Genomic DNA, 20,315 nt, shown 5'->3' with positions numbered 1-20,315 from the left:
ATGCTTTAATCAGAGTTCTGAGGTGTTACCGGCATCCATCCATTTCTCAAATTGTTTACTGAGTTGTCCAACAGCAGCTGAGATAAGGTGAGAGGCAGGGTACACCTTGGAGAGGTCACCAGTCAATCACAGGACCATCACATAGAGGCAAATGACCACTCATGTTCACATTCATGCCTCAGAGCATGGCTGGGTATTGTCACAGATTTCTACAACCAATTCAGTTCTCTTTCACAATTTTATTCGACTCAATTCAATTTTAACTCAGCCAGAAATATTATAATTATGATCATTTATCTCGGAAATGTGCTGTAGAAAGAACCCTTTAAAGCTTGTAAATTAAATATATTAATTTTAAAATTAAGAACAGATCCTAAAGCAGTTACAATAATGCACTTTTTATTTAGCTTTTTATTTACTTCTGAGATTTGTGGTATTTCCACAGTATTTCAGCTCCATTTTGCACATCTTCCATATGCCTTTGCTTTTGTCCAGCTTTTCACTGGAGACAGTGAAGGCTTGGTGGCGCCTTCAGTGGAGTAGCCATGATGGTTCATGTGCAGCCAGGTTACTTCACTCCTGGGTGGCTACCTCTTTCATACTCGGAAAAATACTTTTATATTTAAAAATTGATTTCAGGAATTAATGAATCGATATAAGATTATTTAAATTAAAATCTTAATTAGCAAGCACATTTAACTAAATGCAACATACTGTAGACAACAGTGGTCTTTAATAGATCCCCCTCCTCGGTGGATGGAGAGGGAGACCTACGTGACCAGGTTGGGTCTGCAGTGATCCAGACAGTCTGTGGAGAGTCTGCGCTAAGACCATGACCGCTCTCCTTTGACCATCTGCCTGCCTGTCTGTGTGCTTTCTCCAGCCTCCATCTGGAGCTCAAAATAGCTGAAACTACTTTCCATCAAATAAAGCCATCGACAACGGGACCAGACAGCATGGCTGCCCGAGCAGACAGGCACTGTTAATGTTATTAAAGGTGGAGACAGAGATTCTCTTTATCAACGTCTGCAGCGCAAGGTGAAAGCTGCAGAAGGAAACAGTAATCCACTAGGAACTGCTGTGCACATCCTGCAGCTATTCCAGTGTACTCTCAATGAAAAGAGTCAATTCAGCCAAGGTAGAAAAAATATTTGCACAACTATTAAAATATATGTACTTACAGTTAACTAAAAGCACTTTTAAGGCTTCTTAATTGATATTTTTCACAACTTGTTTCACAACATTTGAGTCACATATAAATTCTGCCAGTTTTAAAAAGTTCTCTGGGGTTGAGGTTGATGTGTGTAGAATAAAAAAGTAATCAGCTGTGTCACAGAGATGCAGAGTTTCAGCATCAGTTTGACAACAATGGCTTTTAAACACAGTTTGTCCAAAAGATGGCGAGGTAGAGCCCTGCTATACGTTAGCTGCTTTAATCTTAACTGTGCATCAAAATGTTCTTCTCTGCTACTTCTCTGAAGTACTGACCAGATCAGAATATCGGATCCCCAAGTGAATAGCAGCAAGTCAGTGTCAATAAAATAATCGTCAATTTATTTAAAGAAAGACGCATTTCTCCTCCTCCTCCATCGGAGGAGAAAAACAAATACACCAAGAAATGCTTTCCAGTTTATAAAAAGAGCCAGCACTGTACATTCAGGTGAGTCAGCCTTGACATAATACAACTGCACATGGATTACATCATCTGCTAAAGTGTGGTGAGACAAAAGACTGTAGTTTTACCACTAGAGGGAAGCATGGCTGTGGTTAGGTGCTGTGTGGTTAGAAGTGCTGACTCACTGTCAGAGAGACTTGCAGCAAAAGCCTGTGGTGAGGTATCCACACAGGGTGGGATGCTACACACAGTTTATTTCTGCCTTTTTTGACTGGAGCTCCTGTAAAGTTACTGGATATTACAGACAGCTAACTGTAATATCCAGTAACCTTACCAAACATGATGAAGCGCAAGTGCTGCTTTTATTTTTAACACTGGCATCGAAAGATGCTTATTGAGCAAAAGCAAAAAAGATGTAAATACATAAACAGTCATATATGTTCAGTCCTTCACCACCAGCTCCTGCCAGGTATTAGGTTGTTTGTAGGTAGAGGGAGACAAAAGCCAGTAGTTGATGCAAACCTTCGTGTTATCCTCTCAGTGTGGTGCTGACAGTTTATGCTGAGATTCCCTCCACTACGCTCCAAAATGTGCCAAGCTCAAGGTCAACCAGGAAAAAGCTGAATGAGGGTCATTTGTGTGAGCAGAAAGAAAGAAAGGAAGGAAGGAAGGAAGGAAGGAAGGAAGGAAGGAAGGAAGGAAGGAAGCCTATTTTAATGCTGTGTTCTTTTTGTGTTTTCATCAGTTTGTCCTCACTGTGTGCTAAAGACATTTAAAGTCTGAAGAAACTTGAATTTTCTGCAGATCATTTGAATAAGTCCTCTGCACTGCATCCATTCTACTAGACACCATCTGAATCCAGAGTTAAGACTGGGAGGCAGAATTAGTGCCTGACTGATGTTTAGAGCAGTCTGATCAAGCTTTACTTCTATAACTCTCACTTGCCTAGAGCCTAGAGTTTTGCTTTTAACCCCCCCCCCCCCCTCCAAAAAAACAACCCCACGACAAAACAAAGAAAACAAACAAAAAAACAAAAAACAAACCTAATTGAACATTCATACAGTGTAAGAGGAGACATGTGGGCATAAACATGCTACACGTAAACCATCTGTGTAAGGTCCCCTTTGTGCCAGTTAAAAGCTCTGACCTGTTGGCACATGGATACATGACATTGGGGGTAACGTGTGCTTTCTGACACCAGGACTTGTGACTTGTGTGCTGCCAGTCTGGACCTTCATACTTCTCATGGATGCTCAATCTGACTGAAGTACGGGGAGCTGGAAGGCTGGGTCAGCATTTGGAGGCTTGGTTGAGCCACAGTGTTCTGCTGAGTCAGGCTACCATTGGAGGATGGTGTCGGGTGGGGAGAGGGTTATCCGGAGAAAATCTACAACAATGTTGTGAACGACACACTCGATGCTTTTGATATTGTATTAAACGTGTAACCGTTGTAAGTGCTGCATCCATAGATGGTATAAAAAGTGAAGACGGTCACATGACATCCACTGGTTAGTGAAGTCGTGTTATGAAGTTCTGAGCTAAGTGTTTTCGGTGTTAGCATCTTGGCGTTTTGAAAGCATGGGGTAGCTGTAGCTCAGGAGGTAGAGCAGGTCACATTCTAATCAGAAGGTTGATCGTTCAATCCCTTTGAATGGGTGAATGAGGTAAGTTGTATAAAGCGCTTTGAGTGCTCAGGTAGAGTAGAAAAGTGCTATATACAGAATCAGTCCATGAAAAGTGAGTGGTGGATGTGACTTTGACACTGAGGGCAAATACTTGTGATTGGCTGTCATTAGCTCATCTTACTTTACAAATATTTACAGAAATCGTCATTGTTGTTCATCTAAGACTTCCAGTACAACTCTGGGTCTAGGCCATGCCACCTACACAAATACTCTGCAGTGGTTAGATGTATAGGTGCAGGGTAGGAAGAGTACAAAGAAACCAACACAGTGCACTATTTCATAAAGCTGAGATCCTTCAACTTCTCAATCAAAATGCGGGGAATTTTCTGTCAGTCTGTTGTGGCAGACAGGACACTTTGCTCTGGTCTGATGAGCATTGAAGCTGGTGACACCAAAAGACTGAAAAAACTGATTGGGAGGGCTGGTTCTGTGATTGGCTGTAAAATGGAAACATTTGGAGCTGTGAACAAACTGTTATCCATCAGGGATAATCCTGACCCCCCTCTTCACCACTTACTGGACAGGCAGTAGAGCACTTTCTCTAACAGACTGATGCCACAAAGACAGACATCTTTAATCTTTGATACTTGCTGTTACCTTCTACAATATGATTTACAGTCGGGGGAAGTAATTGTTTGATCCCCTGGTGACTGTAAAATTGCACACTTACAAATGTAGTGAAGTAGATTTTGGGGTAGGATTTTACATAATGTCCGCAAATGCAGCACTAACATCCACACCTTCCCAGCTGATAATTAGCAACCTTATAAGAAACAGCTGTGCTTCACAACCATGTGGAGGCACTTGGTAGTCTTTTCCCATCCAAGGTGGCTGAGAGCGTTAGGCAGCTAAGCACTGCAGATCTCAGGAAAGCTGCTCATTTCAGTATTGCCCTTTAGATAGTGGTCAGTGGGACTTTTGTGTTGTGTTTGTGTGTAGTAGAGTGGACCTTGACGACTGTTTCCCTCTTTTGTTACAGGATTGTGCCATACTGCTGCTGTATTGTTTAGTTTTATTCTGTTTTGTTGTCATCTTACAAACGTTTATGGAGTGGCCTCACCTGACTCCTGGTTTTATGGTCTTTTACTCCAAATTGTTTTATACATTTTAATCAATCTTTTATAAAGAACTGTAACTTAGGGTGTCTTTGTTTTATTCATCTTTTACTAATTTGTTCAACTAGTTATTGCTTTGTTTTGTTGCTTTAGTGGAGGTGCGGCCGCTTGTTGAGGGGCTAGGCACGTGAGGTGGAATCCCCTCCCCGATGCATGAGTGTACACACCGGGCATGGGTAGATTGAAATCTAAATGGTGCAATGTGAGTGACAGTGAGGTTTGCAGTGGAACTACACGGGTGAGTAATTGGTGGCACCCTTGGACGCTCCTCTCTGTAGGTTGCCTCCTCAACTGGTCTGTCTCCACCGTTTTGTTTAGTTATTTTATTGAGTTATTTTACTAGGGTAGCACTGTGGTAGCGAGCCTGTTTTAATCACTGTTTGTTAATAAAGTGTTTTAAATAAGAGTGTTGCAGTCTCAGCCCTGCTACCCTAAGAATTTCTCTGATCTTACAGTTCTATGCTTTTAGTTTTTCTTAATTTTGATTTGTAAAACTGATCTGCCTCACCTCTGCTGTTAATAACGAGCCTGTGGGCTTTGGTAGCTAGTGTAATATCTATATGGCTATAAAAATCTTTCCTGAGGTGTAACTCTCTTCCCGGGTTGCGTTGTCAACATTCCTTAGGCTACGTTCACACTGCAGGTGTTAATGCTCAATTCCGATTTTTTTTTGATCAAATCAGATTTTTTTTTTTTGTCTGCTTGTTCACACTACAAATAAATTGCGACAGCAAACGCGCTCTAGTGTGAACGCTCAAAGCGGCCCGCATGCGCAAAAGAACGTCACACACAACGTGCTCTGTTTAGACCCAGAGCAAACAATATTGTTTGACTGATGCCCTTAATATAAAGACTTCGGACTTTACGTTTCCCAATTTTTGCTTTAAGTTTTGTTATTTACATAATGTAGATGACCTAATAATGATCCTTATTGCTGTTTTAGAGGAGCGGTGTTTCAAAGGATAGTTGCAGATTTGTCAGAATCTGCAGATTATACAGTACAAATAAAATGTTCACGTTTGTTGTCTTCCCAACAGTTTCACTAACATCTACACTTATTGGCCAGGAAGCGTTTGCGATGTCTTCTCCGGCGCTGATAATTGGCGTCTGTCTTGTGTCAGTGACGTAAAAGACTGATTTAATGCGACATGACTGTTCAAACAGCAGTCGCTTTCTAAGACATCGGATATGTTTCGGATTCAGTAGCTACCACATACGAAAGTGACCCAGATGGGATTTGAAAATATCGGATTTGTGCCGTTCACACTGTCATACCATGATCGGATCCGGGTTGCATAGGGTCAAAACGTAAGCGAGTGCGATGTTTGTGACAACAGCTGTGTGCAGATCAACAATGGATAATATATCATTGTGGGAGAGAGTATGAGCGTGCAGCGTTTAAAGCGTGGAAGTACTGACCTTACTTTGAGTTTGATTCCATAAAAAGTGACAAAAACATTAGCGTCCATCGTGCGTGGGAAGAAAACTTCTTTTTACAGCGAAAAAAACCCCTAAACTTCCAAGCAAGCACCAAGTGCGCTATGACGTAATGGGAAACTCAAACTCGCTGCGGTCAGTTGAAGAATCCGCGAGTTTGAGTTTCCCATTACGTCATAGCGTAATGGGAAACTCAAACTCGCGGATTCTTCAACTGACCGCAGCACACCTGCACCAGGGTAAACCTCCGCCTACCCAACTCCTGCTTTACAGGTGAAAATAGAGCAAAAGGACCGCTGAGTCTTTGACTTTATTTTCTGCTGTGTTTTACTTGCATCTATTTGAAAGACTGAGTGTAAACACAAAAAATTAGTTTATGTGCTGGAATGTGCAGAAAATAGGTTTAAATATTAAACAAATTTCTTCCAGTCAGAGAATGTTGCATATAAAATTTAATTAAATTTTTGCTTGATGCATAAAGATTAAAACTAATAACACAAGTTTTAAAAAGGGACTTTTCCATTTGATTACATTGTATGATGGTAGAATTGGGCTGAAAGATCTATCGCTTTATCACCTATTCAGGTTGTAAATAGTTTTTAAAAAGTAATTAAGTAATTAATTACTTTTGAAAATAAGTAATCAGAGTAGCAGGATTACTTTTTTGGGGAAGTAATCAGTAATTAGTTACTGATTACTTTTTCAAGTAACTTGACCAACACTGCATGTAACTGAGTGAAAATATGACTTGGTGGTGAAATCCTTTTTGGCAAGCACAGCAGTGAGATGTTTGGTCCACCAGGTTTGCACACATCTCATGAGGGATTTTGGCTCACTCCTATTTTTAGACACTTTAAATCCTTTAAGTTTCTTGGTAACTCGAAGCTTTGGTCATACTAAGTGTTTTGGAGGAAGGTTCAGAGGAGGTTGGAGATTGTTACCATCAGGGGCTCATCCGGTCAGGATGAGAATGAACAGTCAGCAATCACTTGCAGGGTTTTCATTTTATTGAATAATGAGCAATGGAAAGACACACATGGAATGCTATCTCTGAAAGGAAATAGTGAGATTTTAAGTAACTCAAAATAATACAGAAACTCACCTCAGCTGCTGCCCCATGTGGGAGTGAAGAAAGCATGAGCTGTAGGTGAGTGCAGTCCTTATATAACGAGTGGCAGGTGAGCGCAATTAAGGGAAAGCACCACACCCAATCAAAGGTGAGGAAAAGAAACAAGGTGCATCCAGTGAAGTGAATGTGCTGAAAGGTGAACCTTTACAACACTAAGCATTTGTCTTCTCCAATCATTGCGGGTCTAGTTTATGCAAAATAACTCAATTTATACTTCTTCTCCCCCCACAGCACTTTCTCCCAAGCCTTCACTGAATCATTTAGCACTTACTGGTAGATTTAAGATGGACCTGTACTGCTGCTTGCTTGAACAGTGGGACCTTGCAGGTGCTTCAAGATTTTAAACCAATTTAGTGTAGTATATCTGTGATTAATTGATTGTAAACCGTATATCACATGGGCACACACCCAATCTGTGGGAGCCAGACTTCTGGTTGGATTGTAGGGGAAGGAATACTTATTTCACTCAGTGACACACAAATCAGTTAATACCTTATATTTAATGTGAATTTTTTGATTGATACTTTGTCTCCCTCTATTAAAATGAATCTAACATTGTAGACTGTTCCTTTCTTTGAGGGTGAGAAAATTCAGAATAATCATAATCATCATAATCATCAAATTATTATTTCCTTCACCGTAACTCTGTAGCAGAGAATCATCTGCTCTTTTTCATCTGACGTTAGTTCAAGTTCATAGTTCAAGTTTGTGTATTATTGTAGGGTCTACCTTACAATACAAAGCGCCTTGAGGCGACTGTTGTTGTGATTTGGTGCTGTATAAATAAAATTAAATTGAGACTTGCAGAATTGATAAACATTACACTGACAGCAGCTCAGATTTGTTTTCTCTCCCCCCCCCCCCCCCCCCCCCCACCCACATATCGCACCTTGAATATAATTTTATATGATTTATAAGTAAAACATCACAAATGTAACAAAACTAAAATAACGGATTGGATCCGGCTTGCTAAATGTATAAAACAGCACTTTCACGAAAGCGCTCTTATTTTGAAAGTTTAGGCGGAAATTTCTTTTGGATTTCTGGCCCGTTTGCTATCACCTGTCTTCACCTCCCTCCCCTTCCTCACCTCTCAGCGTCCTCCATCCTCATCCTCCACTCCCGCCCCCACCCTACCAGGCTCTTCCCCTCGTTCACACCGGTAGTTGTCATGGCGATGGAGTCAGCCCCGGCGTCGGCTCCGGGGGTTGTTGCCATGGAGATCCCCGTGCGAGGTGCGCTCCCGGTGGTGGAGGAAGACGAGGACTTCAGCGCGCCGCTGCCGGGGTGCGAGGGGCGATTAGGGCACCGCAGAGGCGCGGGGAGACGCCGGCGAGGGGTGCCGTTCAACCGGGGCAGCTACTACATGCTGCTAGTGATTGGGGAGATCGGCACCGAGCACCAGCTGGACACCGCCAGAGCGCAGATAGAGCGGGGTGAGTGACGGACGTCCATCCGCTTTATTACCCGTGTGTCTTCCGTGATTCAGTGTGCAGCAAACATGGAACAGCAACAGGAGAGACGTGTTTTGACGCAATGATGGGATAGTATCCATAGGCAGAAGCCGTTACTGCAGCATTGCACCATGGGACACTACGCATTTTCCTTACCCACAGAGTGTTGCTGTAAAAACTGCAGACTCATAAGAGGCAGAATGGAATTTAATAGTGCAGCAGTTTGGCCAAAATCTCTCTTGGAGCTCCAAATACTGCACTAAACACCTACAAACACTCACCATTTACCAGATAAAGAGACATAAATCAGCATGTCAGCAGATCACAATCTGCACAGGAAGTCTTTAGTTAAAAAGAAAAGAAAATAGTTTGTGTTTTCAGGCATCCGAGTGTGTTTTTGTGCTTGGAGTGTCACTATAGTGTTTTTGTTTTTTTTGTTTTTTTCCTTCTTTGTTGCAGTGATGTCAAGTCAAATCAGTAAACACACAAACTTTGTAGGCTTTGCCCAGCAACAAGAACACAACTGTTTCCCAGACACAATGAGGGAAGAGTTTTCAGTTTCCTGCTGGACTGATTATTTTGCCATCATTACTCGGGTGAATATCTCAGCGCTACTCTGAGTTGAAACCCTCCTCCTCTTCCTTCTCCTGTGGAACTGCAGCAGCTTGCAGTCGTTCTTGTCACTGAGGGCTGTCTGAAGTTTAGAGAGTAAATGCTTTGTTGTGTGAAAGATGTTTCAGGAGCACGCTTGTCAGCTATTTTCTGCGCCACCGTTGCCAATCTAAGCTGTTCCCGTTGCAACGCCATATCAACCCCTGTGCGTCCCGTCTGACCTCCTCTTGTGATCACAAGCTCAGTGTCACACCCACTCAGCTCATTACTGCATCGATTTTCCCAGGTCGGTGTTTTAAGCGTGACTCAAAGTAAAAGACCTGCTGTCGACTCACATTACACCTCAGCTGCAGGGTCCCCGTGTAGGCCTGCAACAAGTCACCCTTACTGCAGTGTTGTAATTTCATCAAAGCAAAAGGCCAGAATCTTCATTTTGCTAAAGCTGATGGTTCATTTCATTGCTGGTTAAATGGCCACATTTTGGTTAATCCTTTGGTTGACATGACGTGCCCCAAGTCTTTTGAAACAACAGGCTAATGCTTATACAAAAGGTCAGAATATAATGAGAAATTGGCATTGCAGTGCTGATCTTTATGAAGGCAGTTAACTTGAAAACCTCATCAGACAGGTTCTGATAATGAATTTGATGTGAAAACACTGAAAAATTAAAAATAATGACAGGTTCTTTTATATTCTTATTTTATTAGGTTAGTTTTGCAAGTGCATAGTACACTTGGCACCTTTCTAAAGAAAAATAAAAGTTAGGAACTGAAAAATGATTACATCCTTAACAGTTTTTTTTAAACTAACAATAACTAAAAAAGATCGAATGAAAATAATGAGATAAACAGATGATCATCTTAAAGGTACAGCCGGTTTATGTTTTTATGGTGATTTAATAGAAAAAGGACATACACTGACAAACATACATTGAGTAGTGTATGATTATGTCTTCCAACAAATTGATGTGTTTCAATGAACTTACATTGAACCCATTTAAAATACAGAGGAGTGGGTTTGCAGTTTGTAGAAATTCCCATGTGGAGGGAGAGTTCAATTCCTGTCTGCACCTTCAGAATTTAAGATATGAAGCATCATACCTGTTTTATCATCAAAGGAGTTCCCTTCATCAAAGAAGCAAAAATGCAAAGGGAGATAGATTTGCAGACAGGTGCCAAAACAAGAGCTGAGTAAACACCAACAACAGCAGGTTATAAACTAACAATATACCAACTAATGTTAGGTTTATTTGCCTCAAAAATCACATTTTCCCTCTGAGTTTGATTACATTCTCACAAACATATGAGTTACATTTTCTTCAAAGGTACTTTCACTTACACTGGCTAACAGCAGCTAACAGCAGCTAACAGCAGCTGCGCTTACTGACAGAAAAGTTCTCGATATCCTTAACAGCTCACCTCAGTATCGCTGTCATCAGTCAGAAGTGAGGTTCTTTGACTCCATACCTGGACTCTTTTCACAAAATTTTACAGCCTTTTCCAGAATGATGTGAACAGATGGGAATGCTTCTCATGCAGCATTGGCGGCTGAGGTAAACAGTCTTCCACCGATAGGGATCTCAGGGGATATGGATCTGGTCCAAACTATTGGAGAAAACACGCTGGCCAGCCATGATGGAAAAAAACTTGTTTTTATATATACAGTAACCACTGTAGTTAGGATTATTGGGAGGGGTAAGACAGCGAAATCAGTTGACTGAAATCTGAATGACTGAGATCTACATCTCCCTACTACTGACAAATGTCACATTTATGCCATTTTTTCCCCTGAGCACTTTGGTCATTTATGATTTATATTATCAGCAAACATGGTGCTCATGTAGCAAGTGACATTTGCGCTTTAAAACAAGGATGGGCAACATTTTTCCCGAGGATTATATTGATATAGATATAGATAAAGCATTTTTCTAAAACTCCATTAATGCAGCAGACACACTGGATTATTTTACTAATCAATTCAATTTTATTTATATAGCATCACATCAAAACAAGATCTTACAATAAAAAAGAGAAAACCCAGACAATCAGAAAACTACAAGAGTTGTCTGATTGTTGGGGTCACTTGGCAGGAGTGGCAAAGAAAAACTCCCTTTTAACAGGAAGAAACCTCCAACACAACCAGGCTCAGGGAGGGGCGGGGCCATCTGTCACCACCAGTTGGGGTTGAGGCTATTGACCAAATTCACCTTTTTACAGATTACAGGGTATCTGGCTCCTTCTGATGTTAAAAATGAAAAGATTGCTTAGATAAAACAATCCACTTAGTGTAAATGTCATATAAGCCTTTACAATCACCTAGATCTAACTCATTTCTTACGTGCACATTCTGTTATACATATAGACTAATGCATACACCTATATACTTAATCTACAGTTTGTTTCAGAGGGTCATGACAAGTGTAGTGCCTTTTTTTTTTTTAATCAACACTAGTACAGACTCATTACTGCCATTTACTGCAAGATTTATTAATATAATGTTTAGCGGGGGTGTTTAGTTAGGTATGATTGTGATGGTTATTGGCCCCCAGTCTGCCCATGGGTGCTTTGAAAGTTAACACTGAGGCTGGCTTTTAAAAAAAATTATATATCCTGTGATATTGAAGTATTAAGGCTTTCAGTAGTTCATGAAACAACTTGTATTTATTATTGAACACAAGCTGACCACTCGCTCAGCTTAATGATTATTACATCAGAATCAGTGCCCAACTTTTCTGTTTAAATCCTTTCATTTCTATAATTTCTTCTTCAAATGTGCTGCGAGCTGGAAAAAAACTGCAAGTTCATATTTTGGATTTGATTCATTTAGACACTATTGAAAAACTTTGCTATAAAGCCTACCTGTAGGCAGTCTGCAGCATTAAGCAGTTATAATCCTTTCTCCGTATCTCAAAGTGGGGAAAGAGGAAATATTCTACACATAGTGTAGTAAATGACTCATTCAAAAACTATATGTTGTTTTTATGCTATTATTAGCCTTTAACAACCTTCCCATTCTCCTGTCCTGCTGCAGCTCCAAACACTGTATTATAGGGACATTCCCAGAGTACACAGGGTGGTTGTTGGCCAGCTTTACTGGCCGTGCTCTGCTTAAGGTCTTATTCAGATGAACATGAATTTTTCATAAACCCACTACTGACTCTGCACATTGACAAGACTAAACCAAATGACTTTATTTTATATTTCACATTTCCTGCGGTGTGCTGAACTGTTTAATTCATAATTTTAGCCTCATTAAGGATATTTTAATGCCACTCATTAAACATGGGAATGAAAACTATGCCTTACTTGGAGAGGTTTCACAAGAAGACCTTACATACAGTAAGATTAGGAACTACAGGTACGATTAACTTACAATCCATGTGATGAAGAGCATTGTTCGTTTTTAAAAATAAGTAATTTATTTGAAATTAACGTGGACTGTCTGAGAGACTCACTTTGAGCAGATGCCGACAACCAGAAGTCAGAGGTTTTCTTCTGCATGTATAAAGTCAGTCCAGCCAGGCTTCTCATTAGTTTAGGTGACTTATTTGAACTTGTGAATGGGTTCAGTTAACGAATTACTTTTTATAGATATGTAAATAAGTAAATATTTTTAAGGTTTTTAAATTAATGATTTATTTTATTGTTACAAAGATGTGGGGAAACCAAAACCCAAAAATATCAAATCTATTGTGATATACAAGCAGCAACTCTTCACACTGGAAGAGAGGGTGGAGTGCTGAGACGTTAGCTGGCAAACTGAGTGGTTTCGGTGCACAGATACACAAGTCAGTGCTAAGCAACAGATAATAATGTTGTAGAATTTCATTCTCCAGTGCTGAAGCACAAACTTCTCTTATTATTTTCAGTGTTATTATTGTTTGACAGATAATTCCATTAAAACAAACAAAATAGTAACACAAACGTGATCGAGACGCCCACTTCAGTGACTTCAATCAGCAAGGTGAGGCCTAACAGGCAATTTTCAGCCCCAGCTGCTCAGATATTAAATATAGGCTATTAGAAAGCTAAATTGGTCAGTTTACAGCAGATGGTTCTGAGACTGCATTCCTGCAAAAGCGTTTTCCTCTTTTGTTCTCCACATTGACAGTTTTACCTGCATGCAACCAAAAACCTGTTCAAACGTGGCTGATCAGTAAAATACAAACTAAAAGTGAACTACAAACTGAAGCCAAACCCAGAAAGCTTCCAGTACCAGAGATCGTATTCCTTGCCTACGTATTTTGCAGCGTCATATCCAGACATCTGTTTTTTGCACAGACACAAAGGAGGTTTCTTTAGAAACGCCTAAAAATGTACTCGACTGGAACTCCTCACGCCAGCATATGCAGAAACTGGTGAATCCTTTCTTGCCTATAAACAGCCATTAATGTGTGAGACTAATTACAGTGTTTGAAATGTTGACTCTATTAACTTGCTGACAGATGTCATCCTCTATGATGGGTCGATCAAAAATAAGAAGGCCTTTGTTATTATCATAATTTGCCCTGTCCTTTAGTCTTCTCTCGATGCCAACAGTTATGTTGTCATGGGGATTGTGATGAAAATGTAATATTGTGCCTCTAGAAGGTTATCATTTTTATGCATCTGGTAGTGCAAAGAAAGACAGAACAGTAAGAGTGATACAGCATCTCTGTGCACAGGCTGCAGTCTGTAGTCATGGAACATTTTCTACTCTGTTAAGGGCATTTAAGCAGAGGGGTATGGATTTGGAAAAAAATTTAAATCTAATTTCTTGCTGTGAGTAAAGGAATCCAGAAGTGGGTGAGATGAGAGAGGCGTGTGCATTGGTTTCCGTCCTGCTGGATGAGATCTGACATAAGTTCCCTCTGAAGTTTGACGATGAGAGAGCGAGAGAGAGAGGGAGAGAGAGGGAGAGAGAGAGCTGCCCCGATTATCTGATAATAATGCAGTACCTGCTCAGTACCTTCTTGATATCTATTGTCTGTTGAAGCGTGCCTTTTTTTGTTATAAGCCATCAACACTCCATTTACACATATTAACAAGCTAACACATGGTTAGTAGCCAGATGCACTGGAGCCTTGTAATTCAAAGGACTGAAGAGTCAATAAGATTCAGTCTTGAACTTAACTGGATCAATCTCAGCAGGTTTTCTTCAAGGACCTCTCTGCCCATATGGGAAAAAAATGGACAAGCAGTACATGTACATGTTCAGTATACTGTTTTGTTTTGTTTTTTCTCATGGAAGTGGCCCCTTTTGGATTTTTGTGCTCTTACAAAGAAAGACTTACACATGCATTGCTGGAGTAATGGGATTTTTTTCTCTCTCTTTCTTTCCAAATATAGATTTAGTTTAGATTAGCCTACCCCTGACATGTTGCTACTATCACAAGCTATACTGTAGGAATGGGATTAGCCAGGTAATGGTGAGTGTTTGTCAGACACATAGCTGACAAACACAAAACTGCCCGAACAGTTTATTTTTTGACCTGTAAGACCAGAGAATACAGGAACTCCTGCTTACTCTTAAATGTCATAACAAAAGTTAGAAAGGGTTACAGAAGAAGACCAATTATTTGTCTTGTTGTACTCTCAGAATCTTTTAAAGATAGTTTACCATATTTTAAGTAGGCAGTCATAGCTAGTCAGCTATGAAAGCCTAAATGAAAAGGTGTGATGAGATGCTCATTTCTCTGTTATGTTACCCCATCTTTTCAGAGGGCGTCTAAAGCTTGGCGATCGTGGGATTTTTCTTATTCTACTCAGTTTGGTCAGATATCCAACTCTAGGCAAAGTCCTGTGGCTTCCAATTACAATTAATAAGCCCACCGATGGTTTTACAAACACTCAGAGCTTTAAAGAAATCTAAGAACGGATTGGATTTCTGAATTATTTTCACCTTATGTGTAACTAATTTACAGTGTTCACCAGACAAATGAGGCAGATTAGCATACAACAGGGTGTAAACTGTTCAAAAGACCTTCATAAAATCACCAAAACCAAAATCAAGGCTAGACCCATCAATATTGAGCAGCTAGCTTCCACATCTACCTTTACCACACAGAACTGACCACTAGCCATGTGACATTAACTCGTCTGCCATTTTGGACATGTGACACAATGGCATTTTATTCACTTTTAGGGTAAAGTGAATAAGACCCTGTTCACACTCTCATAAAAATGTATTACATCCAATATAGTGGACAAGTTTCAAGCAATGTGTGCATGATGTCATGTCAGAAACCTTTAGCTGACTAAAAGTCATCACAGGCTGTAATACTGCTGTGGATATAATGTGCTTTCACTGGTTTTTAAGGTTAGTATTTCTGAAATGAGAAAAGCACGTGATGCTTTGAGTTTCTGGACATTTTGAACATATGAAGTGGTTTCAGGTCATTGACCTTCCCCAAAACCCAAACAGAATTCAGAAAGCGAGTTGAGGAAAGACAAGACACGACAGCAGCATCTGATAAAAGGTTACCTCAAGTACACAGATAAAAGAAAGGCTCAGAAAAGTTTGCTTAGTTTCACCAATGCCTGTGCTTCACTGCATCACGTTGTCCTTGAACAATCTTTGTCTTTCTTCCTGGCAGGAATTCGATCCTGGGACGTCGACCTCAAGTGCTGCGACCTTGATCAGCAGCTGCAGCTGTTTATAACTCGCCACTCTGCCCACTTCTCCTCCGAGGTCAGAGGTCAGTGTGATGTGGCTCTTTATGAGCCTGGAGATGACTTGACAGAAACCAGCAACGTATTCTGAATAACATTCTAAACAATGAAGCTTTTTTTATTATCTTGTATATTTTTGTATTATCGTGACGATGTAGCTCCAGTCTTTAAAGTCAACATTTAGCAAGAATTGAACTGAATGCAAGTAGATATAAAATACAGAATAAATCATTAGTGTTTTATCGACCTGTGTGATATTTTGTAGATGTGCTCAGTTTAATCAAGTGAAGATCTTTTTTGGTTTCTGTGTGTTTCTGGATGGATTTTAGGCTAGCAGTGACTGACAAAGTGGGACCTTCTTTGTTTATTTGTTCACCACTGAGCATTCTGTGTGTAGTAGAGCAGGGCGATAAGACCAAAAATATTTATCACGATATAGATTTGAAAATTTGCGATAACGATATAACCGACAATATAATTGACACTAGACAAAATACTTTACAACTCCACAATTTTATTAGTGCAAAAAACCCATCAATGCATTTTCACTTAAACAAGCAGCTGTTTTTTGCATTAAAGTTATATAAAAATGTAACAGTGCAAATGCAAATTCCTTGCTGACAGTTTAACCAAAAGGCATTTCCAGTGGAAATTTCCCGACATATCCTCAGCATAACCATGTATAATATCCACAAAACTTAAAAAGAGGTTATAAACACACAATACGGTAATATTATGTTGAAGCACCGTACGTATCACTCCGCGAGGCTCCTGCCTAATATAGCCATAATGCTCCGACAATCCATCAAGCGGTGCGGGTTTGTAGCTTAGCAAAGTCGTACTAAAACATTTGACGGATTTTCGAGCGCCGTGTACGACATAAAATCGTTTTGAGGTCAGTGAACACAACCAGAATTCATACATAAGGCACACAGGATTCTGTCGATTTTCAGAAAAATCAAAGGATTGATTTTAAGTGTGCCGTATTTTCCAAAGAACACGGTAATAACGACGGTCCACTAGCATGCTCTACCAAAAATTGTGCTTTGTTGTCTATCTGACGGACAAAACCAGTTCTACACCACTGAAGTTGCAGCATTTTTACAAACCAATTCTGGTTCATCCGTTTCATTCAACGACCCGCTTTCGCCCTTCGCCGCCGTGCCCTTTTCATGTGCGTATGTAAACAAAGGCACTGCGCATGCGCGTTTTACCCATATCCTATCGCGATATTTCATTTTCTTGCCGTTGCCCAACATTATACCGGTATTACCGTGAACGGTATGATATGGCCCAGCCCTAGTGTGTAGTTTTCAGTTTATGGATTTTTTTCTTTATCCGGTCAATAGATGCTATCATTCAAAGCTGCCAAACGCACCTAGATCATTAAAGGGGGTCTGTTATACTAACAACAACTCCATATTTTTATTCTTGGACTTTGCTAGAGTAACCTTGGACGATTCACATTTCAAAATAATGTTATTTATCTCACGCTGGGCCTGTCCGTCATCTTTGAAATTAGCTGTTTTAGCTCCATGCCCCCAGCAGACATGGAAAGCTTCATCCCAATCATCATAATCACAATGGGAAGACCTCATTATTTGTCAGTAAGTGGACAATAATTAAGTGTCCACTTACTGACAGTATACACTGAGAGTATACAGTGAGTGCAGTAAAAAAAAGTAATTGCTACCCCTTATTAAATCTTTTTTTTAAAATGCACTGAATTTCACACCCAGCGCTTATTATTGCCAGACCTGTTAAATCAAGAAATCACTTAAACAGAACCTGTGTGACAAAGTGAAGTAGGCTAAAAGATCTCAGAAAGCAACACATTGTGTCACGAACAGATGAGAAACAAGTCATTAGCATCTATCAGTCCTGAAAGGATTACAAGGCCATCTCTAAGGCTTTGGGACTCCTGTGAACCACAATGACAGCCATTATCCAAAGGCAACTTGGAACAGTGGTGAAACTTCCCAGGAGTGGGCTACGAAAACTATTTCAAGAGCGCACAGTCGGCTCATTAAGGAGCTCACTGGAATTGCTCAGGTGGTAGAGCAAGTCATCTACTAATCGGAAGGTTGGTGGTTTGATCTGACGAGACAAAAGTTGAACAGTTTGGATGGTTTGAGTCGCGTTATATCTGGTGTAAAACTAACACAGCATTTCATGAAAAGAGACCAACAGGTAGTGTGATGATGTGGGGCTGCTTTGCTGCTTCAGGACCTGGACCACTTGCCATAATTGATGGAAACATAAATTCTGCTCTTTACCAGAAAATCATGAAGTACAATCTACAACTCTCAGTTAATGCCCTGAAACTGAAGCACACTTGGGTTCTGCAGCAGGGCGATGATCTTAAACACACCAGCAAGTCTGCCTCCGAATCGCTAAAACCCCCCAAAAGGTTTTGGAGTTGCCTAGTTAAAGTCTGGACTTAAATCAGATTGAGATGGCATAGTTTTACCCTTAATGAATAAAGTCATCATTTCAAAATTGCATTTTATATTTTCTCAGGTTATCCTTGTCTAAAATTTAAAATAATGTGAAGCAATATAAGAATATGGTTCACAGCCCTCTGTGTAGCAAAAAAGGAAAAGAATAACAGGACCACTTTAATATTGCTTCAGATTTGTTGATAAAAAAAATAAATTTAGGTTAAGGCTTATTTGAGGTTTAGTGACACTTACTTGAATTGGATGACTTTATTTGCCTGCCTAACCTATTTACTTAAGTATTTTTAATTACATTGATTATATTAATGCTGCTATCCCTGTATATATTGTACATACTATTGTTTGAGTACTTACGGTTGTTTGTTTTTTTTTTGTACTTTTTATATTTTACATTTATATTTATTATTGAAACTTGCACCAAGGGAGTGGCACTCCAATTTCGTTGTACTCTGTACAATGACAATAAAGGCTATTCTATTCTAAAAAAATGATATGTTGAGATCTTTTGGTAAAAATTTACATCATTTCAGAGTTTTTACCTTACTGCTAACCATGATTAGTTCATTATTAGGATTTTAAATGATAACAAAGCACATCAAACTACTACTGTCACAGAAATCAATTTTTATTGTAATTATTTGAGCTATTGATCGTGTAGGCATTTAATTTATCTGCATTGCATCAAAGCTGTGCGGTGACTATAATCACCACAGCGACTCTGCAGAGAGCTGTGGACCTGTGGTGTTAGATGTATGTGTGCATGTGTTAGAGTGAGAGAGAGTGCTTGCTCACCCATCTATATAATGCAGCACTTTAGGCTCAGAGCCCAGGCTGAGCATGCAGTGGATGCTGAACTGGGAATTATTTCAATCATCTTCCAGGTAAGAGCCTGAAGGGATCAAACATATACAAATATGCAGAAGAAAGACCAGCAAAACTGCACAGGTGGCAAATGCTAAGCAGGAGCTGCAGTCAGCAGAAAGTGACACAGCGTTTTTCAAGACAACTGCTAAACAAAGAGAACACATTCAAAGGAAACACTGGAATTCCTGTGAAACAGTAAACATTACTGTCTTTCATACCATCTGTTATGCAGTCTGTCTTAAAGGGTTACTCTAAGGAACGACTCCTCCACTCATTTGAATCGGTGTGATTCACCTTATTTTTGTGCTTAAAGCTGCTGTCAAAGGAGCTTGCAAAGAAAAGCGTCTGGACTTCTTTAAGTTACTTGAAGACGTTTCACCTTTCATCCGAGAAGCTTCTTCAGTTCTAAGGTCAAATGGTGGAGAGTCCCAGATATAAACCTAGTGGGAGAAACCCCCCACAGAGGGACAAAAGGACTCTCCACCATTTGACCTTAGAACTGAAGAAGCTTCTCGGATGAGAGGTGAAACGTCTTCAAGTAACTTAAAGAAGTCCAGACGCTTTTCTTTGCAAGCTCCTTTGACTACGATGACCTGGATGACTGAGAACCTTCACAGACTTAAAGCTGCTGTTTGTTAATACCACTGCTGCACGTGTAACAGTGTTTCAGCTTTGAACGCTGGATGACAAGTACATATGAAGCTTAAGTTCCTGTTTCTTTTGGATATATATATATTTTTTTTTTCTTTTTTTGTGTCCCGTTTGGATCTTTAGCCATCAGAATTGTTGTCTTAAGGCCAAGAAAGATGCCAAGCGGATTTATTTTACCAAGTGGATCATCATGGCCTTGCCATGTTGGTCCATTTGATTGACTTTTATTATAATTATGAATTTATTTTATTTTCAGTTGCTACAAGCGGGACAGACATGAAAGAAAGAGGGAGAGAAAGAAAACCAAAGGGGAGAAGAGATGGTGAGAAGGGGGGGAAGAAAGAAAAAAAAACAAAACAAAAAAACAAAACACCTGGGTCACCTGTATGGAGAAAAAAAAACAGAAGAGAAAGCAAACAACAAAGAGCAACATAATAAAAAAAACAGCACCATCACAATAAACTAGCTAGCAGTAGATATCAGTAGATACTAAATAATAAATGATATTGTGCAGCACGCAAGATAGACAGCGCACAATGTGCTTTGAGGCAGCAGCCAAGAAAGCTGTAGTCCGCGTCTGTGAATACCCGTGTGTACACCTGTGTGCATACCTGTGTGGATCAGCATGCTTGCATTCCAAAGGT

General features: G+C 40.0%; 1 protein-coding gene across 1 annotated transcript in view; it reads left to right on the top strand.

The window, feature by feature from the left end:
- Window positions 1-8,118: 8,118 nt before the first annotated feature.
- The window catches only part of map1ab (microtubule-associated protein 1Ab), a 98,223-nt gene continuing 86,026 nt past the window's right edge, over window positions 8,119-20,315 (top strand). Inside the window, exons 1-2 of the mRNA XM_026175173.1 lie at window positions 8,119-8,417; window positions 15,622-15,723. Coding sequence (XP_026030958.1) covers window positions 8,153-8,417; window positions 15,622-15,723 — 367 coding nt within the window. The 5' untranslated portion in view covers window positions 8,119-8,152. The remainder of the gene's footprint in view (window positions 8,418-15,621; window positions 15,724-20,315) is intronic.

This window comes from Astatotilapia calliptera, chromosome 7, assembly GCF_900246225.1.
Source record: "Astatotilapia calliptera chromosome 7, fAstCal1.2, whole genome shotgun sequence".
In the NCBI taxonomy this organism is placed as follows: domain Eukaryota; kingdom Metazoa; phylum Chordata; class Actinopteri; order Cichliformes; family Cichlidae; genus Astatotilapia; species Astatotilapia calliptera.
The sequence above is the reverse complement of the archived record's forward strand: the minus strand, read 5'-3'. Positions and strand labels throughout refer to the sequence as shown.